This window comes from Xiphias gladius, chromosome 13 (genome assembly GCF_016859285.1).
Source record: "Xiphias gladius isolate SHS-SW01 ecotype Sanya breed wild chromosome 13, ASM1685928v1, whole genome shotgun sequence".
In the NCBI taxonomy this organism is placed as follows: Eukaryota; Metazoa; Chordata; class Actinopteri; order Istiophoriformes; family Xiphiidae; genus Xiphias; species Xiphias gladius.
Window position 1 is genome coordinate 4808735 of NC_053412.1, and position 22382 is coordinate 4831116.

At 40.7% G+C, this 22382-nt stretch overlaps 1 protein-coding gene across 8 annotated transcripts in view; it reads left to right on the top strand.

The window, feature by feature from the left end:
- The window catches only part of tns1a (tensin 1a), a 69339-nt gene that overhangs the window by 29499 nt on the left and 17458 nt on the right, over nucleotides 1-22382 (top strand). For 5 of the 8 annotated variants that reach the window (XM_040142029.1, XM_040142031.1, XM_040142028.1 and 2 more), the window contains 12 exons: nucleotides 1263-1312; nucleotides 2985-3156; nucleotides 3398-3448; nucleotides 3589-3711; nucleotides 4356-4420; nucleotides 4907-4990; nucleotides 8072-8184; nucleotides 8281-8341; nucleotides 8462-8537; nucleotides 8918-9062; nucleotides 10150-10215; nucleotides 10516-10641. In XM_040142029.1, the coding sequence (XP_039997963.1) occupies nucleotides 3007-3156; nucleotides 3398-3448; nucleotides 3589-3711; nucleotides 4356-4420; nucleotides 4907-4990; nucleotides 8072-8184; nucleotides 8281-8341; nucleotides 8462-8537; nucleotides 8918-9062; nucleotides 10150-10215; nucleotides 10516-10641 (1060 nt within the window). In that variant the 5' untranslated portion in view covers nucleotides 1263-1312; nucleotides 2985-3006. The remainder of the gene's footprint in view (nucleotides 1-1262; nucleotides 1313-2984; nucleotides 3157-3397; nucleotides 3449-3588; nucleotides 3712-4355; nucleotides 4421-4906; nucleotides 4991-8071; nucleotides 8185-8280; nucleotides 8342-8461; nucleotides 8538-8917; nucleotides 9063-10149; nucleotides 10216-10515; nucleotides 10642-22382) is intronic. The other 3 variants (XM_040142030.1, XM_040142034.1, XM_040142032.1) reach the window with 1 other exon arrangement.

The following is a 22382-nucleotide window of genomic DNA, read 5'->3' on the forward strand; positions in this document are numbered from 1 at the left end:
AACCACTTGGCTGGTAAATCTGAACACTCGTTCTTTTATGACGTTGTGGGAAAAAGTGAAAAAATGTCACGGAGGATGTCTGTGAAGATAAAATCAGCTGTCGTTCTGTCTTCGTGGATGGCTTCATCTTTTCGATGGCGGCTGACTCATATCCACACGTTCTCCCCTGGGACGACAAACACTAAGAGAGAGAGCCAACTCAAGCATCTATTATGCAGCAATTCCTCAACAGTACAGCAAATTTAGTAACATTTTCCCTCTGCAGTCTGTCACAGTAAAACAACCTGACTTCACCTCTTTCCTCAGTAAATAACTGGATTCAGGACAGGATCATTATACTGTGTGCCGAAGTCCTGACAAGACCTGAGTCAGGATGGTTCTCTCCTTGAACACGCTGATGTATTGTGATTCTTTTCCTACTTCCCTTCCTCTCCCTTTTTGTTTTCTTCTTCTTCTCCTTAATCTATTCTCCTTTCTTTCTTACTGTACTCCTCCTCTTATTCTTATTCTTCTTTCCTCCCCCTCACACCCTCTTTCTTTTCCGTCTTCCTCTCCTCTTCTACTTCTTGGTTTTCTTCTACTCCTCTTCATCGTCCTCTTTTATTCTTTGCCTTCGGTTTTTTCCCCTTCTCTTCCTCCTATTTTTTCTTCTCCAATCCCTATTCTCTTCTTCCTCTTCTTCTCCTTTACTTACTTATCATTCTGTTACACTTTCTTCTCCTGCTTCCATTTCTTCCTCTTGCTTGTCCATTCTCCTGTTCATCGTCCTCTTCTTTTTTACTCGTCCTTACGCTGCTCCTTCTCTTAATCTTCTTTGTCTTCTTCTCTTCCCATCTTCCTTTCTTCTTCTTCTATTTTTTTTTCTCCTTCTACTTCTCTTCATCACCTTCTTTTCATCTTTCTACTTACTTCTTCTCTCTCCCTTTTTAAACCTTTTTTTTTGCTTTAGTCCTGTTCTTAATCTTCTTCCAACTACTTCAACTGTTCTTCTCTTTCTTTTCTCCTCCTTCTTCTCCTCTTTGTTTTATCTCGCTCTTCCTCTTCTTTTCTCTCTCACTTTCTCTTTCTCCGAAAGAGTTTTACTTTTACTTCTGTGATCTGACCTTTCCCTAATATGTTATGTCAGATTGTAATTCAGTAACATCATCATCATAACCAGATGGAGTATGCTTATGAATCCTCCCACCACCCCCTCACCCTCTGTATATACGTGTGGGTGTGTGTATTGTGTGTTTCTGAATGTGTGTATGTGTGCTCTCCAGGGATCCACGAGGTCCTGCAAGAGTGTGGAGATAAGGCGAAAGCAGTCACGGTAAGACACAGCATCGTCATGCGATTGTTTTATATGCAGGTGCACAGATGTCTACACTTACACATCAGAAAAATGCAGGTGATATAGAAAAAATTAAGAATAGATTCTTTTCCCTCCAGCATATCCATCCTGGCAGTTTAACCAAATAACCAAGTATTTAAGCATCTTGTTTGTTCAGTTTTAAAACCTCCTTTGATTCCACAACATGGTCTTTGAAGAGCTCTCGTCAGAAACTTGACTCCCAGGATTACAAAATGATTGTTGGGACAAAAATTGAAAACTGCTACTTTTCTTAAGTAGTAAATCCGATAATAATCCATTGTAATCCCCAACTCTATTTTATGATGAACATCAAATAATGATTATTTGTTATGGATATTTGTCCTTTTTTCCTAGGGATGTAAAATGTCATTCCACACTCTGTTGTCTGTTATTCTTCAAGTACGGTTGTTTCTCATGGAGGGCTTTACTGTATGCTCACTGGCCAATAAACCTGATCGCTGTTTGGCAAGTGATATGAATTGCATAATATCAGCAGAGGTCATGTAAACAGTAAGCGAAGGGGTCGTAAATCCTTTCCTCTCCAAGAAATATAAGAGTGAGCTGCGGGAGTTTACATTTGATCAAGTGGATGTTTGCGACGAAATCCGTCGTTAGTCCCCGAGAGACGTCGGACGGTTTTAGAAGTGTTCTCGCAGCAGCTGTAAGAGAAGATTCACTACAGTCCTCGCAAAGATGATAATCTCTGAAAATTGGAACGCAGTGTGGAGTGAACAAAGATGATGATCATGACGCTTGTGTCGAGTTAACGTGGGATGACTGTCCTGTGTTTAGAAGGTAAAAAGGTCAAAGCCTCCACACCGCGGTTGTGTCCCTACTTAGCGTTCGTTACACCAAATCCAAACTTCTAACACTGTATTGATCCAAGTATGCAGAAAAACATCTAGAGGGATTTGGCTAAAAAAATGAATTTTTTTTTTTTTTTAGACATGCCTACTAGCAGCGTAACTGCTGTTTCAACACCAAGTAAACAACAATATTTTAATATTTGGTTAGGACCTGCTACGTATTTAAAATTAGTCATTTAAATGCACCGATGCCGGCACCCAACTGCACAAAAGCAGCCTTCGTTATTGAACCAAGCTCTGGTCAGATTTGAGATGCTATAACGCTAAACGCCCTCTCTTGATTGGCCAAATTGCTGGTGATGACATGCACATTTTCCCTTTCACTTTCCGTCATTTATCATTTTTTTTCCCTAGTTAGCATAATAACAGTTATTTAAAATAGATTAACCTATTCCAGAAAGTCTGTATACCACCTTTCAAATTATGTACTTATGTCACAGTAATTTGAGGGAGTTGCTATACTTTTTTAATTTATATAGCCTTCAAACCAATATTATAATTGAAAAACACATGCAAAGAGGCTTTATTTTTTGAAGGCTGAAGTGTTCCAGTTTAGTAATATAACACACACCTTTTCTTATGCAAACCCTCACGAAATCAGGACCCCAGTTTCTTGTTCAAGGAGAGCAGGGTAGATGTTCGCCAACAAAAAGTTCGAACCTCAGCTGTGTGGTTGAGAGATGTTCAGTTTGACCATGAAACTATCCTCCCGCTGGGATACAAAAGCACCAGATAAACACCTCTTGCTCCCTCTGCCTCTCCAGGAGTCAGAGTGTGGTTCAGGCCATGGAGGAGAGCTATGAGGTGGATCTGGTCTACATCACAGAGAGGATCATCTCTGTCTCTTTCCCTGCCGCCGCTGAGGAGCACAGCTACACCGCCAACCTCAAGGAGGTGGCGACGATGCTGCGTTCCAAACATGGCGATCACTATCTGGTGAGATAAGCCCCCCTCTGACTCCAGAACATTCAACTCATATCAATTCTTGTTTCCTGTTTATCCAACTTTGTCCTTTTGATTTTAGTCAAGGCAGAAATTAAACTTATACTTTTTCACTGCAGATGACTCTGTGGTGATACTTCTTGGTCTTTGAGGGAAAAAAATATGATAAATTCTAAAATGTCTCACGTCCATTGGTGGTTTGATATATTTATATTTGTTCTATTTCTGATTTCAGATGCTCAACCTGAGCGAGCAGAGGAATGACTTATCAAAGTTAAACCACAAGGTAAAAACACCTCAGCAGCTGGATTCTTTTTTTGAAACCAGAAACACAGGCATGTGGATAAGGTAACCTCATGTTTAAGTGAAATGAAACCACAAAGATGGAAAACGAATCCTACTTTCGGTCTGAATAATCCTCCCCAGGTTCTGGAGTTTGGCTGGCCAGATCACCATGCACCAGCGCTGGACAAAATCTGCAGCATGTGCAAGGCCATCGACACTTGGCTCAATGGCGACCCACGCAACGTGGTCGTACTACACAACAAGGTAAAGCAGGAAATGGCCGGTACACAACTGTGCAGAATGTGAAAATAAATAACATCTGTTATTGTCAAGGAATTATTGCATATTTCCCAAAATGTCAAACTATTCATTTAAATGTGAAACATGTGGTTATATTTGATATTTTATGTTTTTATTTATGCTTTGTGACAACTGATCCCATAAAAATCAACATAAATTCTTGCAGTTATTCAATTCTTATGGTTATAAAGTCCATTCTCTCTTGTTTAAACAGGCGTAACTATACAGAATTTGTACATACCGTCCTGAGGAAGCAGAAAAAGCAGAAAGGAAAGCATTTTCCCAGCTTTCCTGATTTACTCCAGAATAGATTTGTTGCTTTTTGGACTTTGACCGGTCACTTTCAACAAGCAGAATGATCAAATATTATTCCATGTGATTTATGTTACTTCCAGCTTTGGGGTTTTCAAACATAATTCATGAAGCCTGCTGACCAGTCCATCACTTCTGAGGATTTATTTGTTCCTCCGTTTCTTGATATTTATGACAAAAATCTTTGATCTCCTCGAAATAATCCCTGTGTCAAATAAACCGTTTAATCATCCACAGTCAAACTTTACCTCATATTACTGACAAAGTTTTCTTTTCCCTCTGTGTCTGTGTCACAGGGAAACCAAGGTCGAACAGGAGTGGTGGTGGCTGCGTACATGCACTACAGCAACATTTCCGCAAGGTATCAAACACGTCATGATAAGTAGATGCAGCTAAGGCCTGGTGAAGATTTTTGCCCGTCAATTTTGACAAAGTGAAATTGAGGTACTTTAGAGCGCCAGTCCGTCACAGTTCGGCCTCAAGGTCTGGGATTTGAGCAAGTCTTGAAAATTAAACACATGGTGTGATTATTATGGCAAAACACTGAGTCCTGGTCAGCTTATTTTCCTGGTTCTGGGCGAAGAATCGCTCCAAAAATGTCATCATTCTTCAATGCAACCAGATGTTTATAGGTGGGATGGAGCCAGGGGGGATTTATAGCTGCTTTGTAAAAGGTGAAGGCTAGGGGATATTTTAAATCTCAAACTCAGGGAAAATTTTTAGGTTCTGTCTTCTTCCAAAATACAAGCAGTTGTTGATACTTTGTAATTTGCAAAATGCATCGTGGTTTGAAATTTTAGAGGAACAACTAATTGTAACAATGCCTGTATAATTTTGTGTCACGCAGTGCCGACCAGGCGTTGGACAGGTTTGCCATGAGGCGCTTCTACGAGGACAAGGCACTTCCTGTGGGTCAGCCATCGCAGAAACGGTTAGTCATTACCTCACTTCCTGTTTGCTGACGTCGCTTGGGGATCTACGAGTCCTCTGCTACAGCGCTTTGTCGGCTCTTTTCAAGCTGTACGTCTCACATTTTTAATGTTACAGGGGAAAAGGCTTTCACGAGGAGGACTATCTCGCTACCTCGGCTAACAAGTTTGGCTGGATTTTCTGTAGTGTAAACCACAGCAGCATCCAGGATCAGCCCTCATACGTGGGAGAATACTACACAGTGGATGTGCTAGTGATCTAATGATAAGTTGAAGAAGTGAATAACAAAAACTGACTGATCAGATGGATCGGTGTTGTGGCCCAACTCCATCTCCCCCCGTTTAATTTTAGAAACATTTTGTGGAGGAATTTCTTTCCTTTTTTCCTCTGTTTATCTCGAATTCAGTTTTAATTAGGATAATTGTGGGTAAATGTCATGGCTCTGAGAGAAGCAATCTATCTTGTCTGTCTGAAGGATTCCACTGGTGTCTCTGGGGAGGCCGCGGGGCTTAGTGGCACTTCATTCCTGTCTTTTAAGCATATCAGACCATATTTTCCTCCACTTATTTCCACTTGTACCAGTGAGTGTTTCGAGATAGTGTCCTTTCCATGAAGAGAGAGCAAAACAGCGGAGTCAAACCCATCAAGTGTGGTTTCAAAGTATTTAAACAATGTCTCATTTTGAATGCAGCTCACTCAAGGGGATCTGTCTTCTGAGACATACTCCTTTTAAGTCATAAATCTTCCCCTGCCACATTATTAGCCTCCTCTGCATTATTAGACAGTCAACTGCTTAAGGACTTGACCACTCACAGCCTGCCTTCTTCACCTGTGGAGAGAGGATTCTTGATCTGAGCTTCTTGGAAAAGGATGAGCACGAAAAAAGGTTACGGGGAATAAACGAAGAAACACTGGAAACACCAGGGGACTTAACACCACTTCTTTTCAGCTAGTGAAGTAGGCAGCCAGCCACTCTTTAACAGGTCTATTGGCTTGCCCTCTGCCCTGCTGCTATTTCCTGCTTCGGATATAATTATCTGAGTCCCTGGTGTCTACCAGTATTATGGTCTGGAATGTGTCACATTAACATCAAGAGTAAAAGATAAGTTCAATCTGCTGTGTGTGTGTATGAAAGCCTTTAAGTTTGGATTAAGGGTGTTATGTGTAGCATTTTAGTGGCATTAAATCATTACCAGGTATGTTGTGAAATGGTAGTATGCTGCAGTAAACAAACTGAACCCACGCCAAGAGGACTGGCGGCGCTTTTATGTGCCACTAGGTCAGGTAGATTTGTAAGAGAGACTCCATTAACTTGTTTTTTTATTGGCTTTTTTTGAGGTTGCTCACAAGAAACACAACAAGGGTTACAGCATGCCTGGCGTGCAGTCCCCTTTTGCACCATCCTTCATGTCTTCTTAGAGCGTTTTTAGTAACACTATAAAGTCAAATTAGCGTAAACGTTTGGTGTGACTGCTTTACAATGTCACACTCAGGCCAGGCAGTTCAAAGCTGAGCTGTTTAGCCAATTATGGTTTCCGTAAGGACACGTGTGATCATCATCCATGTATTGAAAGAAAAGAGTTTTATCACCAGTTGAGGTTAAAAAGTTACCATTTTAATATGGAAAAAAATGTAAATAAGTGGTGGAAAGAGATTTTTTGAATCAGTAATGCCGCTGCTTTCAGGAAGTGTTCCAGTGCAAAATTTAGCTGGTGAAATGTTCAGTTTTCAACTCTCATTGATGCAATTTTCCAATAGCCTTGCACCAACATGTGGTGTGCCTACACAGTAATTACAATGTTGTTCTAATGGGAATGTTCAGTGATAATTCCGGCAGCCTCGCTCTTTGTATTTAATTAATATTTCTGCTAAATTTCTTCTGGGGCTTTACTATAATTTTCACTAGCCGCATTTACTATTTGTGACAGCGGGTTCGTGTGGTAAAAGGTCTTAATTCTGAGCAGTACCGCTAGCCTGACACACACAGCCTAAGAAATACAGTCATCTTGGCTGTTGTCTTAGTCAATCAACTTGCTTGTGTACATGTTTCAAAGGCTTTGTCTAAACCCTCTAATGTAGGATAATTTCTTGATAAAAGACAGAACATGATCACGCCTCCTGTCACACACACATGTTCTGTGACTACAAGCCCCTTCCTTCTCTCAGCGCTGCTCTCGTGGCGTCCCAGCTCAGTCTAATTGAATTTCAGAGAGGCTAAACCATCTGGCCACTGACAGCAGAGCAAGGGGGTTGTCTGCATGCGGCGAGCCCACGGTCAAGGTCACGTTAGGTACCATCATCATTATCATCATTTACAACCAGACCACACTAACGCAACAGACCCCCAGCTGGCCTCTATACACACCACCTCACTGACATTTGCTGTAGTGGATAAAGGCCATTTTACAGTCAGAGTGGAATTCAGCTCTGGCTGTGCTGTTGAGGCTGACGGGCAGTAAAGGTGATCCACACGGGATGAGGGTTTATCCAGTGTGGATTTGATACGTAATCTAGCCAGAAGGTCTTGACATGCTTAGTGGTAGAATAGCTGTTTAGGATCATGTATCTCAGCAAGGATTCAACGGATTGCCATTGAATTTGGTTAAGATATTCATGTTCCCCAGAGGATGATTCCTAATGATTTTGGCAGTCCTCTGACCTTTATTCTGGTGCCATTGTTGGGTAAAAACCTTCCCTTGGTCAACAGTTTTCTCAGTTACAAGGTATCTCTAAAAACCAGTGGCTGGACATCCAGGAATTTTTGCTGTATTCATTAATACCAGCATGCAAAAATGCATGCTTTTCCAGAAGTAATACTGAAGTGTAATGGCCAGATTGCTATGAAATTTACTTGGCACATTCTATGCCTAAATGTACCCCATTCAGGCCAAAATAACCAAGATATCTTGTAAATTATTTGGCAAAGTGAATTGAAATTTCCAGCTCAAATGATGCTGCCAAGGCGATAAAGTCCTGATTTAACCAAGGAGGCTCTGGAATTTGTACACAGCTTTGACCAGGGTTGATATTTAAAACAGTATTCTTCATCTTAGAGACTTTGCTTACTTTACTTTGTCTGCAGGTATGTGCGATACTTCAACGGCCTCCTGTCAGGACACATAAAAATCAACAACAAGCCTCTGTTCCTGCATCATGTCATCATGCACGGCATACCCAACTTTGAGTCCAAAGGAGGTGTGTATCTTCCTCTGCAAAAATATACAGAGAGCAGTTTGTTTTTGCGGGTTTTCCTGAAAATGTTTCAGTGTCCCCGTTTATTTCCCTTCACAGGCTGTCGTCCTTTCCTGAAGATCTACCAGGCAATGCAGCCAGTCTATACGTCAGGAATATAGTATGAAAACTCTTATTCTGGTTCAGTGTGGTTTGCGTTTGAATCCAGGGCAAAGCTGACCCTATGAGGCAACCAGTGACTGAATTTGAACAGAACGATGTTGTCGTTTTTTCCCCACAGCAACGTGCAAGGAGACAGCAACACTAGCATCTGCATCACTATCGAACCAGGCCTGCTTCTGAAGGGAGACATCTTGGTAAGATATCATTGGCAACATTGAACCTTCCCATCTAATCTACATATTCTTAACGTGATTGTTGCTGTAATTTCTATTTTATTCAACCTATGCCCTAGTTTTCTAATTCTTTTAAACTGCACCTTCCTTCCATCTATTTTTTTCTTTGTCACAGAAATACTATAAAGGTCCTTACCAATAAGGTTTCGATATTTTATCACTTGTAATTTTCTTATTTTGAAAAATTTCCAAAGAAAAGCGCCCGCTAAAATAAATATGAAAATATAAACATGAAATATGAAGTGATATTCCTCCCAGAATGAGGAGATATTGCCAGATTCAGCCATTGATTAAGATATTGATCTCTCGCAACCCATCTCTCCCTTTCGTACTCATCATAGCTGAAGTGTTACCACAAGAGGTACCGAAACCCAACCAGAGACGTGGTGTTCAGGGTGCAGTTCCACACTTGCGCCATCCACGACCTCGGGGTGGTTTTCGGGAAGAATGAGCTGGACGAGACCTTCAAAGGTAACGGCTCTCTGGGTGGGTGTGTTTTTACAGTATTCTGTATATGTCTGTGTTTGTGTGTTGGACAGTGCTTTGTATCATTTTGTAATGAGAAGGAAAAGTACAGTATTTGTGTATATATATGTGAGTCTTGGCTAACGTGTTGAGTTGAGGTGAAAGAGGGGTCCAGACAAGTTAATTAACATTCAAGACAAATGCAGATGCAGCATTGGTCTAAAGAAATATGTAAAAATAAGACAGAGACGTCACACGGGTACAATGTGGACCAGATCTACTCAAAATGTGACCTCAAGACTTAATATTGGACTGTAGAGCTGAGCCTTTTTGTCTGTTTGTGTGTGTATTTATGAATTTGAGTTTGTACACATTGCTGAAAATGTGTGTACGGATCAAGTGTGTATTTTGTAAGCCTTGAAGTAACATTAGGATTTACAAAATGTCTTTTTTTCCCCCTGTTGTTACCAAGTCTATCTGAAAAATATTGATGTTTTTAAAAAAAAACAAAAAAAAAACAGTTATCGTTTATTTCCTGTATCAGAGTTTTTGTGCCCTGCTGCAAGAGGACACTGTTCCTCCCACTTCTATAGTCAACAGGGTCCTCTGGTGGTGAAGGCAGCTCAGCAATACAGAGGGAAAGGAAAGAGTGGAAGAAAATGCAGAGGAGCCGCTTATTGTGATAAAGATCCACTAGAGTTCCTTAAAGAAGATATAAGAATTATGATAAACGTTGAAAATATAGAATATTTACATTGCAAGAGAATTATATCATCCAGTTTTTACATAGATTTTTGCATTATTGCTTTATTATAGTTCTCAAATCTTTTTAACTTTCAAAATGAATGCACATAAATTCATAGATTTGTTTTTTTGAGGTAATAACGGAAAATTATGAGCCCTTAGCCTAAATTGAACTGGAAAAGTTGACATCTTATCTGTGATAATCTATGTGGTTTTTTTTTTTGGACTTCGTTGTATGTTTCACTATAATGCTCCAATCAGATCTAAACACATCATATTTCACCCACATACTGTTTTTGTGTGTATTTGTGTCCATTGTTTTACAAAAAAAAAAGAAAATGATATTGTGTGTGTCCATGTGCAGATGAGAGGTTCCCAGAGTATGGGAAAGTGGAGTTTGTCTTCTCATATGGACCAGAAAAAATCAAAGGTAATCAATTTTTCCGTCCTGAAAGGGGAAGAATTGTCTTTATGAATATTAAAAATCAGTTTTTATAACTTGACAGGATGCTTTATCAAATGCAATGTATTGGCAATCATGCCAATTTTCAGAACAGTGACAATTAGTCTTTTTTTCTCATTTTTAAGTTTTGCAAGCATAAATGTCACTTTCACTTTCACTTTCCCAAATTGTGGCTTTTTGTGCTGGAAATGACACTATCCATTTGATGTGACAGCCAGTACGCTCTTTGTGAGGACCCCATTACCCATCGTGCCTTGTGTTCCTCAGGCATGGGCCACCTGGAGAACGGGCCGAGCGTTTCTGTGGACTACAACACCCAGGACCCTCTGATCCGCTGGGACTCGTACGACGACTTCTGCCAGCGCTGTGAGGACACTGTGGACGGCGAGCACGGTACGTCCGCGCAGACCTACACACACAGAGTTTGATGGATAGGATGTCTCCACTCATCCACAGTTACTAATGGAGACTTTCAGACTCACTATCTCATCTGGTGTTGCTGCTTCAGTGGTTTGATTTTTTTTTCCCCCCCTTAGGATTCAAATTTAAAAGGGAACACAGAGAGGATACAGTTTGTGTTTTACACCTTACACAGTTTCGATCGTAGCTTGTAGTATTCACAAAAAGAAATGCAGATTAAACTTGCGTACACAGTAAATCAATATGGTTGAAACGCTGAGACGCCAAACTTAAGTACACGGAACGTTAATGGGTTTGGTGAAGGAATATTTCCCCCGGTACAACAATACTGCTAGGTATGTATATGCTGGGGCCTAGCAGACAATATTTGCTTATAAGAAAAAGTAATTTCTACCTCCGAGACTCACAACAATACTGGATGTACTGGATATACGAAAACATATACAGTTTCTCAGTCTCCACAGATCAAGATTTTTGGCTTTGATGCACTCTGCACTCTCCTGAAGAGAAGATAGGTCTGTGTCTTCCTTCTCTTCATCCACCTTTGCTCCTGTCTCTGAGCTTCCCATGCAGTGCCCCACACCCTCCTCCCCCAGCCTGTCAATTAGGCCTTTAAATAGCTGCTGCAGAAATAGGGGGGCGTCGGTCACCCTGCGGGGGAGTCGTAACCTGAAACACCACCAACCCCAAGTCCCGCAAGTGCCCTAGCCCACCTCCGTCCACTGGCCTGCTTTAGCTTCTGAGCCAGAACTATAGGAATCTGGAATTTGGGCACTCTGTGTAATATACTGTCTTCTTTCTATTCAGTAATCCATAAACTTCTTCGTCCAAGAATTTAATACCAAATACCCCAAATATCAAATGTTTAATTTATTTACTCTAACAATCTGACAAAAAGTTAATTGCAGTTGTCCTTAGGGTCAAGTTACTGTATTTAATGTTGTTTGAGTGTTTGCTAGATATTTTGTTGATAATAATAATTTTATTTTTGTCTCACTTTTCTCAATATAGTTACAAATTGCTTAAACAACAGAGACGACAGTCGTCAAATTTCTAAATGAGATGTTAGTTAGTTAAAAGCCAGTTTAAAATCTGTGTTTTTAACTGATATTAAAAGGGAAATACAGACATAGCAGTTTAGGCTGTGAATAATAGGTCATTTAAAAGTTCAGGTGTCACGGCAGCAAATGCACCACTACCCTTGGTCTCAATTCTGAATTTAGGAGCTGCAAGAAAAGCCTTTTTTCTGCAGACCCCAAAAATGCACCCTTGTAGGTATTTACTTGGAGGCAATCACTTGATTTTCTAATAAACGATTCATAGAATTTTAAAGTACAGGTTACGGGGCCAAAAAAAGAAGATAGAACACTATGTTCAGATATTTGATTTCCTAGATTTTTGAAACGTCTTAAAACATCAGTGGTAAATTGTCAGGTGTTGGCGTCAGATACAGGATAAAGAGTAGTCGCTTCTTCTGTACCATTTGTCACTACTTAAGCCAGTTATGCACTGAGAAGTCAGTAGCAGAAGAGAATGTTACTCCTTTGTCATGTTACCATCAGTAACATGACAAACTCGGGTAGACTGGTAAAGCCCAGTATCACGTACAGTGTTTCACTGAGCTTCCTCTACGCCCCCTTTGCACATCCAGTGTATGAATGAGTAATGGAAAGTCTGTCAGTGGGATCACCAATCAGCAGAACGTAACACATCATTAAAAGATCATTTCTGGAATAAACCGAACATCACGCATTGATAACATCATAAAATATCCTGTCTTAGCATTTTTAAGACAGTGTGGCCACTTAGGATAACTGACAGTCTTGCAGAGTCCCTTGGATCCTCTCAGTGATGATGAGATTCATGATTACTGTTGTTAGTCTGAGAACTTGAGAAATTACCCTCAGTTAAGTCAGGACTTGGCAGCCATTGTGGTGCAGCATCTATTTTTATGCATGGGGATTTTTTTTTTTTTACGGCTTTGCAAAGACCCATTTCATTTTTATGAACATCCCCAGAGAACCGTTGCAATAATTGCCGTGTTGCGAGTCAGTCAGTGGGAATCGCCGGGATTGCGAGTTTGATCCTAATTGAATGGGCGGCAGTGTTTCACAGCACACAGCAGAAAAACCTCTCGGCCGTCTTATTAATTTCTCTAATTGCAGCCTTCGCTCTTACACTTGGACATGAGAGTCTGACCGTTGGGAGGAAGTTGGTGCAGGAACACAGTGTCTGTTTATACAAGGGCTGGAAAGACGGGGGATGAAGCAGGTCTTGTTTGTTTTGGAGGATGCAACTATGGGATGATGAGTGGCCAAAAAAAGAGATTCAACAAACTGTTTAAGAAGTTATATCAACTGCACTGACATTATTGACAAAAAAGACTTTTGAGTTGTGTTTTTGGTGTCATAAAAAGTAGCTAGCCGCCACTAGGGGAAAAAACTGGACTCTGAGAGAATGTTATTCAGGTGTAAAATACACATTTGAGTTGGCAGACCCCGGTGACCACATACACTAATGCCACATGAATAACACTGATGAACTCCATGACTAATGGCCTATTTTTACACGCTGCAGTACAGTGGACACTAATCACTCATCAGGTATCGTTTCAGGAATCCAGACTTGTTTATTTGTCCAGGTGTTAAACGAATGTTTCATCCTCAGGCTTAGATGTCTGAATTCATCCGGGGCTCCCCTAACTCTTCCCGACACTATTTTTAAGAGAGTCCGGCGACCTTGGAAATCCAGTCGAGAGGACTCAGCGAAAGATGGGTGTCTTAAAAGGGGCTGCGGGATTAGGCAGCTTAGAGTGTGCGTATTTCATACTGATGCACACGCTCAGGAGGGATGTGAGGAGAGGCCTCTTTAGCTTTTTTTAACAGAGGTAATTTGTGATGAGTGTCGAACAGTTGTTAAGCACGCTGCGTGAAGTGTATGCGTGTAAAAGTATTTGTGTTTATAGTTTGTGTTGGTGTAATACAGTGTTTTCGCACTATATGGGCATGCATAGTTGTCTGTGCTTGCCTGTAAATTTTCGTACATTGGTCTACGTCCTTTGCAGTTTTTGTATGTGGTATGTGTGAGAGTGTGTGTGTGTGCGCAGTGCACCTTGTGTTTGCCGGCTTGCCTTTGCTCCATTAATAGCCCTGTAGTCTGGTGGCAGCTGTCGACCCGGAGGTCAAAGCCGTCAAAGGGTCACTGTTTGGGCCACTGAGTAGCCGTGCAGCTACTGCAATGTTATGAGCAAGTCTGCTTTATAAAGATTTATCTTTTTAATATCAGAAGATTTGTTAAATTCCAGGAATTACTGTGATCACAAAGTCTGATTTTGCCGGCTATCTGAAGAATAGCTATATAGCACAAATTGAGCTTGTTTTATGGCATAAAACAACCAAGATGGTGTTGTTCCTCCAATGCAGTCACAGTGCTTGTACTCAATATATTCATTGTATCAAATGGATGTTTGGTAAGCTTCTAATTTTATAAAAACCCAAGAAAGTACTCAGCAAGACAGCAAATGAGCATTTAAACCCAGATAATATAACGCAAATTTCATTATTAAGCTGTTAAATAGGTAATATTTAAAGTTGCTGACTTGAATTTTCTGTTAGTGGATTCAGTGTGTGTTGGGGCAATAAAAATGATCCCTTGAGTTCTGGAAAATGAGAATAACCACTAAACTTAGCGGTTTGCCATAGGAGAATAAGTGTGTGCGTGCGTTCCAGTGTGTGTGTGGCGTACAGTAGGGCAGTGGGCCCAGTAACATCGCAGGCCGCCCTCCTTGTTTACCGCCCTCCTCCCATATTTGGCTGGGGCCGAGCCCTGGAACATGTCTGGAATAGCTGGATAGAGACAGACAGAACGACAGAGATAGTGAGACAGGCAGAGAGAGGCAGAGAAGATCAGACTTTTACAAAGATTGGCCAAAAGTGTAACACTAGAGAGTTTTTTTTTTTTTTAATAAAGTCGAAAGGAAACAAGAAGGAGAGAATAAGGAATGAACTTAAATCGAGGAGAGGAGAGCGGCGAACAGCGCTGACTGGTGAGTATCCCTGTAAGGCCTAAGGATTACAACCAAGGATTGGAAACCTCTGAAGAGTTCAAATGGTAATGGGAGGCTGCCTGTGGCATACAGTGAATTCAAATTTAATCAAATCGCATTTAAAAATGTGCAAATTATTCATTCTTTTTTAAAGCAGACAAACAATTTTTTGGAAAAGTTATTTAGGTTTTTCCTTTTTAAAACACCACTTCCTCACTGTATTGGACGGAGCATGAAAAGAATACCACCTTTATTGTCCATCGGGTCTGCAGGCGTGAGAGTCTGTTTGTCTGTTTATGGCGTTTCCATGTCAACGTGGTCGCATCCTGTGTGTTTGGCGACTGCATGTTGTAAAATGAGTCACGGAGTGAGCAATTTGTGTGTGGAACATTTTACGAGCAAGGCTGCAATTTGGGTACACCAAACTATTAGGGACCTTGTATGGTAACTTCATGTGATCTCAAAGGAGAGTTTGGACAGGGATGCGATGCATGTGTAGGATTTTTTTAACAATTTATTGTTTCATTCCTCTTGGCAGTGATCAAAGCACAAATGACCAATGGTCTGTGAAGTTGGGGGTCGAAGATTTAGGACTTTATGGTTTTTGTTTTTTTCGCTAATATTTTATGTACTTCTTGATTTTCTAACGGCTGCTGTAAAGTCAGTTTCACTTCAGTGAAGTGGACAATCCAAGATGAGATGTAATTGATAAAAGTGCCGTCTTGTGCTGCAGATGACAATTGAATAGATAGCAGGTAACTTAAGGAAATGTCTGAGGATTTAGAGCATTTTTAAATGAGATCGTCACTCGTTTGAAGTTTTTTTTTTTAAAGTTCAATGATATTATAACTGATTTTGAGTTCAGTATTTCAACCAGCCGTAAAGACATGTTCATAACATGCCATATGCGTATATAAAACATTTATCATACTTGGTACCAAACCAAGTTTAGTGTTTAGTGTACACGTTAAACGTGACCGACTGAATTCAGTTTTTCTGAAGCATATCTTAAGTCTGCAGAAATTGAGAGCAGTCGGGTATTTTAAAAGCAGCCTGTGTCTTGCATGAGCACATAATGCTTCTGGTTAGACCTCTTGCTGACAGCACGGTGAGCTGTAGCAGCAGGTTCAAATCCCAGCCCTGGAAACCCAGCCGAGCCAGTCCTCATTTCTTATGCCTCCTTTCTCCTACTGTCCGTCTAGATGTCTCCATATGGCTTTCTTGCCATCTCTCCGTCTGTTTTTCTGTCTCTTAGAGTCTGTCTCTCACTCGGCTTTTGTCTTTTTTCAATTTGCATATTACTGCTTTTAGTTAACTCAACCTCATTTCTAAATTCTGAAAGTGTCTTTGTCAAATCCCTTTCGAAAAAAAATGCAGAATTAAACAAGTTTGTCTGAGGTTTTGTTGCATTTTTATTTAACATTCACATTTCAATTCCTTTTTGACTGTTCAAAGTTGTCCAGTGTCAAATAATGTATTTATAAAACAGCCATATTTTTACATTAGTACAGTGGGAATACAAATCCAAATCCAAAAGTCTGTCTGTCTCTGAGCGTTAAAAATTGCACCCTGAAGCTCTCAAAGAGCCAGAGATGACTCACCAACATCTAGGTAGACAGCGGGCAGGTGCTCCTTTACGACAGCTACTGATTCACGTAAGTGAAAGACAGATGGATGGACAAATGCACAGAAAACCAACCTGCCCGTCAATAGACAGCCAGACTTACAGAGGCAGACATGTGGGCCAGAGAATTACCCTGGCGTGCATCCCGTTGGTTTATGTCAGCAAAGACGCGACACGCTGGCAGTTTAAGTTTGCCCTTGTTCATATGCAAGGATGCCAACTTAGCCCCTCGGGTTTTGAACTGATGTCAGACTAATATTTTTGGGGATGAAGCGGCCTTTTGTTCGTAGAGGAACATTTAGGCGGAGTTCTTTCCTGGACATAGAAATTGTTACACTTGATGAAGAAGAAGGGACCTAGTCTAGTATGTATCAAATCCAAAGGGGAGTGCTCACTTCAATCATTTTTTAACTGACATTTGCAAATTAAAATCTTGGAACCAACTCCACACATTTTATCTGCTTAATTTGTCATCAAATAACAAGGGAACAGGACACACCTGGGCATGAAGCTGATAAATTGTCAATTGTCCAGATACTTTTGAGCATCTGAAAATGAGGGACTATATATAAAAATGGCTGTAATTCCTAAACGGTTAATGTGATATTTTTGTTAACCCCCCTTGAATTAAAGCTGAAAGTCCACACTTCAAATCTTGATGGCCTTTTTTTAAAAAATCCATCATGGTGGTGTACAGAGGCAAAATTACAAATATTGTGTCACTGTCCAAACACTTCTGGACCTTACTGTATTTCCTCACCAGTAATGTTTTGAGTTTGTTGTTTTTGGTGTGACCCGACCAAAAACTCCTCTGGAACTGAGAAAGGAGATTACATGAATCAGATTTGGAGTGTGTCTGGTTGCCAGCCAGATATACAGACAGCCAGACAGATAGCTTCTCATGACAGTCACTCTGACGGCAGACAGGCGGATGGATGACATCACCCTGAAAGCAATCTTGGAGGCAGACACTGATACAGTCACGTCACGTTACCTCAAACTGTGACAGCTGTACACTGAGTGATAAATGGACTGAGAGGCAGACATGGCAAATATAAAACGGTGACAGTTTTCCTTGTGCCAGTCACTGATACACCAACCATGACACCTTTTCCACTGATGGACTGTCACATCATCCCTTAAGAGGGTGTCTCTGTTTTTCTCTCTCATGCGCTGCTGCAAGAAAATCACCAATTTCATCTTTCAAAAGTGTTTACAAAAATGTAACAGATTTTAGGACCGAAATGCTGGATTAAATGGCGGAACGAGGATATTTTTGCAGTGTCTCCCCACACACACACACACAGACACACAGACACACACACACACACACACACACAGACGGGTCTTTAAGACAAGTCAGTTGTCCGTCAAACCCGGTCACCCACTGTTGGCATGCTGGCTGTCCGTCGCCACGGTGACATGAAAGCTGTGAAGGTGAATGTCACATCCTGCTGCAATATACCCGATGACTCGCTGACATTCCCACGCGCGTGTATTTAGATGTCCGTGCGTGACCGTGCCTGCCTCGGCATGTCATTGTGTATTATTGTGCACGCAAGAGTCAACAACTGAGTCAAAATGTTTGTGCCCTGTGATGATAGGTACAGTTTAGATCTTGAATACAAGCCGCAGATGTCGTCAGATTTAAAAGAAATTTATATTAGACCAGTTGATATTTCTTGGAACTACTAACTGTCAAGCCTTGTTTTTGTTAAAATAACTGACTGAGTTAATTACATTTGTTTCCACAGTAGTTTCTCCTGTTTGGAACATTTTCTTAAAACAGGACACTATATTGGCATGAGAATATTTCCCCCTAGCATTAAGGCCATATCAAAAGGAAAGTTTATTTACTTTGGGAGTAACTTCGAAGGTGTGAAATAACTCACCACATTGGCATGTTTTTACACTCTTTTAAGGTGAAGAAGATATTAGGACTCATTGTTTCAAGGATATACTGTAACTGAATCGAGTATCAATTTCTTAAATAGTCTTCATCGTTCTTTATATAAACCAACTACTGTTCTATAAAGACATTTTCTTTTTGGACTCCACTTTCATCCTGCACCTTGACGTTTAAGTTAGCATTGTTTGAGTTTGTCTTCAAGGAGCCTTGGAGAACGTAGTAGTTCTTTTCATCTTTGTCAGCCTGGTCCTCTTTCAAACGGAGTGCCTCACTTTTCCCAACCCTCCAGTTTTATTGCTCTCACAAGTGCACACCCAGTTTCCTTCTAACCTATACACCCCCAAAGAGACCTTTCTAGCAGAGGTCACCTTCCCACTCTAAATAGGTCTTACTGTAGATGCATGCGAGTTCATATATGCATTTATAAACGTACACAAAATGATACACCATATCCAATAAACCTATCATTGCAGACCTCTTGCCTAAGTCATTGAGAGAGCCACCATGGGACCCTTTAATCATGCATGTAAATGTTAGGTGTGTTTCCATATATGTGTCTGCATTTTGTAAAAATGGGTTTGGCCCTTTTTATAAGGTCATCGTGTCCCATATAAAAGTGTCAAGCCTATCTTTAAGTTTCCACCACCCCTGGAAAAATCAGCACAAAAACACATTAAAAAATGTTTCTGTAGGAATTGGCAATTTTATGATTGTAGTGAATAATACACATTTACCCAATCCCTGCATTATTTACAGGTTTTTATAAATTCATCAGTTTAAGTTCAACAAGTACCAGTTCCGGGACCAGATATACGTACAAAATGGTATGACATTCGTATAAAAATGAAACTGAGGATGTTTTACAGATGAAAAATATTAATAGGCAAATCAGAAGTGGTCCTAGAACAGAGCCTAGAGGAACCCCTTTATGGATCCTTAGGAAATCTCTTGGTCAAGGTAGTTCCTAATCAGGAATCCTCATTGTCAAGTACTTAAAACAACTGAATGCAATATATAAAGGATGCAAATATGATAACCAGTGTTACTTTAAATTAAAATAAATCAGTATAATGACAACCCTTTTTTAATTGGTTTAAACTATATCCCCAAAGGATCCCGATGGTTTTAAGAAGCAAAAAACAGTTTAACCCAGCATTCATGATTTGCCCAGATGAGGGTGATGATTATTGTCCTGTTTCTGACTTCCCACATTCAGCCTTAAAGTAACACGCTTTTATACACCAAGGACCCAGGGAGTAATTTCTGAAGTATAAGTAAAACATTCAGCGACAGTGTCCAGCATCAAAATGATATACCAACCATGTTCTCATTGCTGTATGGGTATGCTGACAAATGGGCCTCCTCAATCAGTCTGTGTTTGTTAATCTCAAATGTACTGTGTATATAATCCACATCCCAGATGGTCCATTTGATACAGCAATAACAGTGGTTGTAGCACATTGTCTAGTTATAATAAACTAATCGCCACATGTGTCAAAATGGCTTTTTAATGGCCTCCAAGGCTGCGATGTAGCATTGAGACACTCAAGCAAACACTTAAGAGAATACAGCCAAGAAGCAGGTGCTGTGTGTGTGTGTGTGTGTGTGTGTGTGTGTGTGTGTGTGTGTGTGTGTGTGTGTGTGTGTGTGTGTGTGTGTGTGTGTGTGTGTGTGTGTGTGTGTGTGTGTGTGTGTGTGTGTGTGCGGTTGTGTGTGGCGATGTATGAGCAATGCCTCTGGCGCTTTCACAAGAGATGCAAGCACCTGTCACATGAGGGACTATAGAGAATGGACAGGTGTGGGTTTGTGTGTGTGAGTGTGAGAGAGAGAGAAAGAGGACAACATTAGTGTAAAATTGATAAGAGGGCCGGTTTAGATGCTAAATATAATTAGCATTTTGTAAATTTAAATTTAAATTTTAAAAAAAGTCTTCGTATTTTATGTACAGTTACTTCATTACCTTATTTGGATTTCAATGAATATTTAAATGAGTAGCAGCAAACATGGCTTTGTCCTTTGAAGCAGAGAGAATGGCATGTTACAGTAGTTTACCACAGTAGGAAACAAGTTGTTGGGTATGTGGTTAGCCGAGCCTCGGACACTCAACCAATCTAATTTGAGGTCGGCTGCAGCTATTTGTCGACACCAGAGGAAAACTATTTGTTCTATTCAGATGGTGAGTTGCTTGTTTGTGCCGTTTAGGATCATGTTCACTGGATTTAACACCAGGTCCACTCAGTAAGCATAAGCTATTTATCTGTAGTTAACGTCATAGAACATAACAAGACGATCCAGTAAGTCAAATAAAATGCTCTGTTTTTGACACCCGAGGAGTCATGTTTGGTTAGTTCTGTGCTTCCAGTATTTTAGCACTCAGCTCTGTAGTGCTGTATGCGCGGGACTAACAGAAATAGCAACTCTCGAAGCTGGCTAGAGATTCATGGTCTTGCTCAATGGCACTCCAGAGGGTCGGATTGTTGCGAACAAGCTGCTCATCCCCGGGACATCTGGCTTGAACGGCGAACTGTTTCAACACCAGGTGCCTCTGTTGCCATCGTACATGGACGTGTACATTATATTTGTGTATATGTAGTTGTAGTGATGTGTACAAGCCCGTGTTCGTTTTCCAGCTTACGCACGCACCATGTGTGGGGCAAATGTAAAGGGTTGTGACCTTTCTATGTTTGTTTAGTGAGTTCCTGTCATGCCCAGCATTGTTGGGAATTGTTTTTGCCTGTGAGCATGAAAAAATAGCAAGGAAGGTGTTTCAAGAGACTCACTCTGGAAACATTAATACTCAACCTGTGAGTCAGTCACTCCTCTAACTTTTGTGTCTCAACTTTATCCTTTTACATTTAACAGAGCCATGGTGAAATATAAGCAGTTTAACACTGTGTTGAGACTGAGCAATTAAAATTCAAGGGGAGGGAATAATTAGGGGTGTTTTAACAAAAAGAGAATATTTTAAGGCATTTGGAGGATTTGAATTTGAAAGATCAGCAAAAGTTATTTGGTATTTGTGGTTCTGTTAGGTTGGTGATTCAGTGGAAACTTTTTAGGCAGCATCCCCGCAACAAGCACCAGATTGAGACACTAATTCAAAAATAAATCAAAATGTTCCCTGGTAATATGATTATAATATTACATTACTGCAATGACATCTTGGGCACTGTGACACAAAAGTTGTTGTTCTTTGCATTTTCAGTTTGTCTGTTCCTATCTTTTCCTCGATGAGCCATGACATGTCAAATGACACCATCTGCACTCCTGATTTAACCTCAGGATGGAGTTAACCAGCAGCTGGAAAAAATGTCATCCTGGCAAACTTGAGTCGTTTTTGCCACGGAGCACTGAAAGATCATCTTTTATGTACTAGAACAAGGGCATTCCTTATTCTGTTAAAGGTCAGGGTTAGACAGAGAGCGTAAAAGACAGAAAGAGTGCAGTTGGTGGAAAATGTAGACCATTGTCTGTGAAGAGTTTTGAAATACTGTAGATTATCCAAATTTAAGGCCTTTAAAAGTAATAAAATACAGCCATTAAGGATTTATGTCATGCAATGGCAGCTTTCTCTGCACAAAAGGTTGAAATTTGCTTTGTAAGACCTGCAGATACACCGGATGAGGGTAGGGAGAGTGACCTTGAGTGAGGGCCCCCCCCCTCCCAATGATGTCAACAGGCAGGGGTGCAGCAGTGCTGGGCAAACTGATGGCGTGGGAGTTGTACTTTATTTGAAATTACATCTCTTCCCAAGCGGCAGGGTGGAGGTGGAGCTTGGGGCAGTGGTGATGTCCCTCATCCGCTGCCGGGAACAGTCAGAGATCAACCCATAGTGCCAGCTCACCCCTTTCGGCAGCTTCAGTGGTACAGCCCCACCTCGCTCCAGTAGAGCATATGTTGGGTGATGGGAGGAAGTGAATCAGAGAGGGCAGCGAGAGTGAGAGAAGAAAACCAGAGGCAGAAAGTTCAGTCACACAGAAGCTACTGAAATGTTCCTGATGTATAGACTGAAATGTGGACAACATGTGGATTTTTGATCTCAGTATAACTGGCTAAAGAAGAGGAAATATTTCATCCTTTCTGGGATTTTTCTGAAGAAAAAGTAAAAAAAAAAGGGGAGTTGACCTATTGGTAAG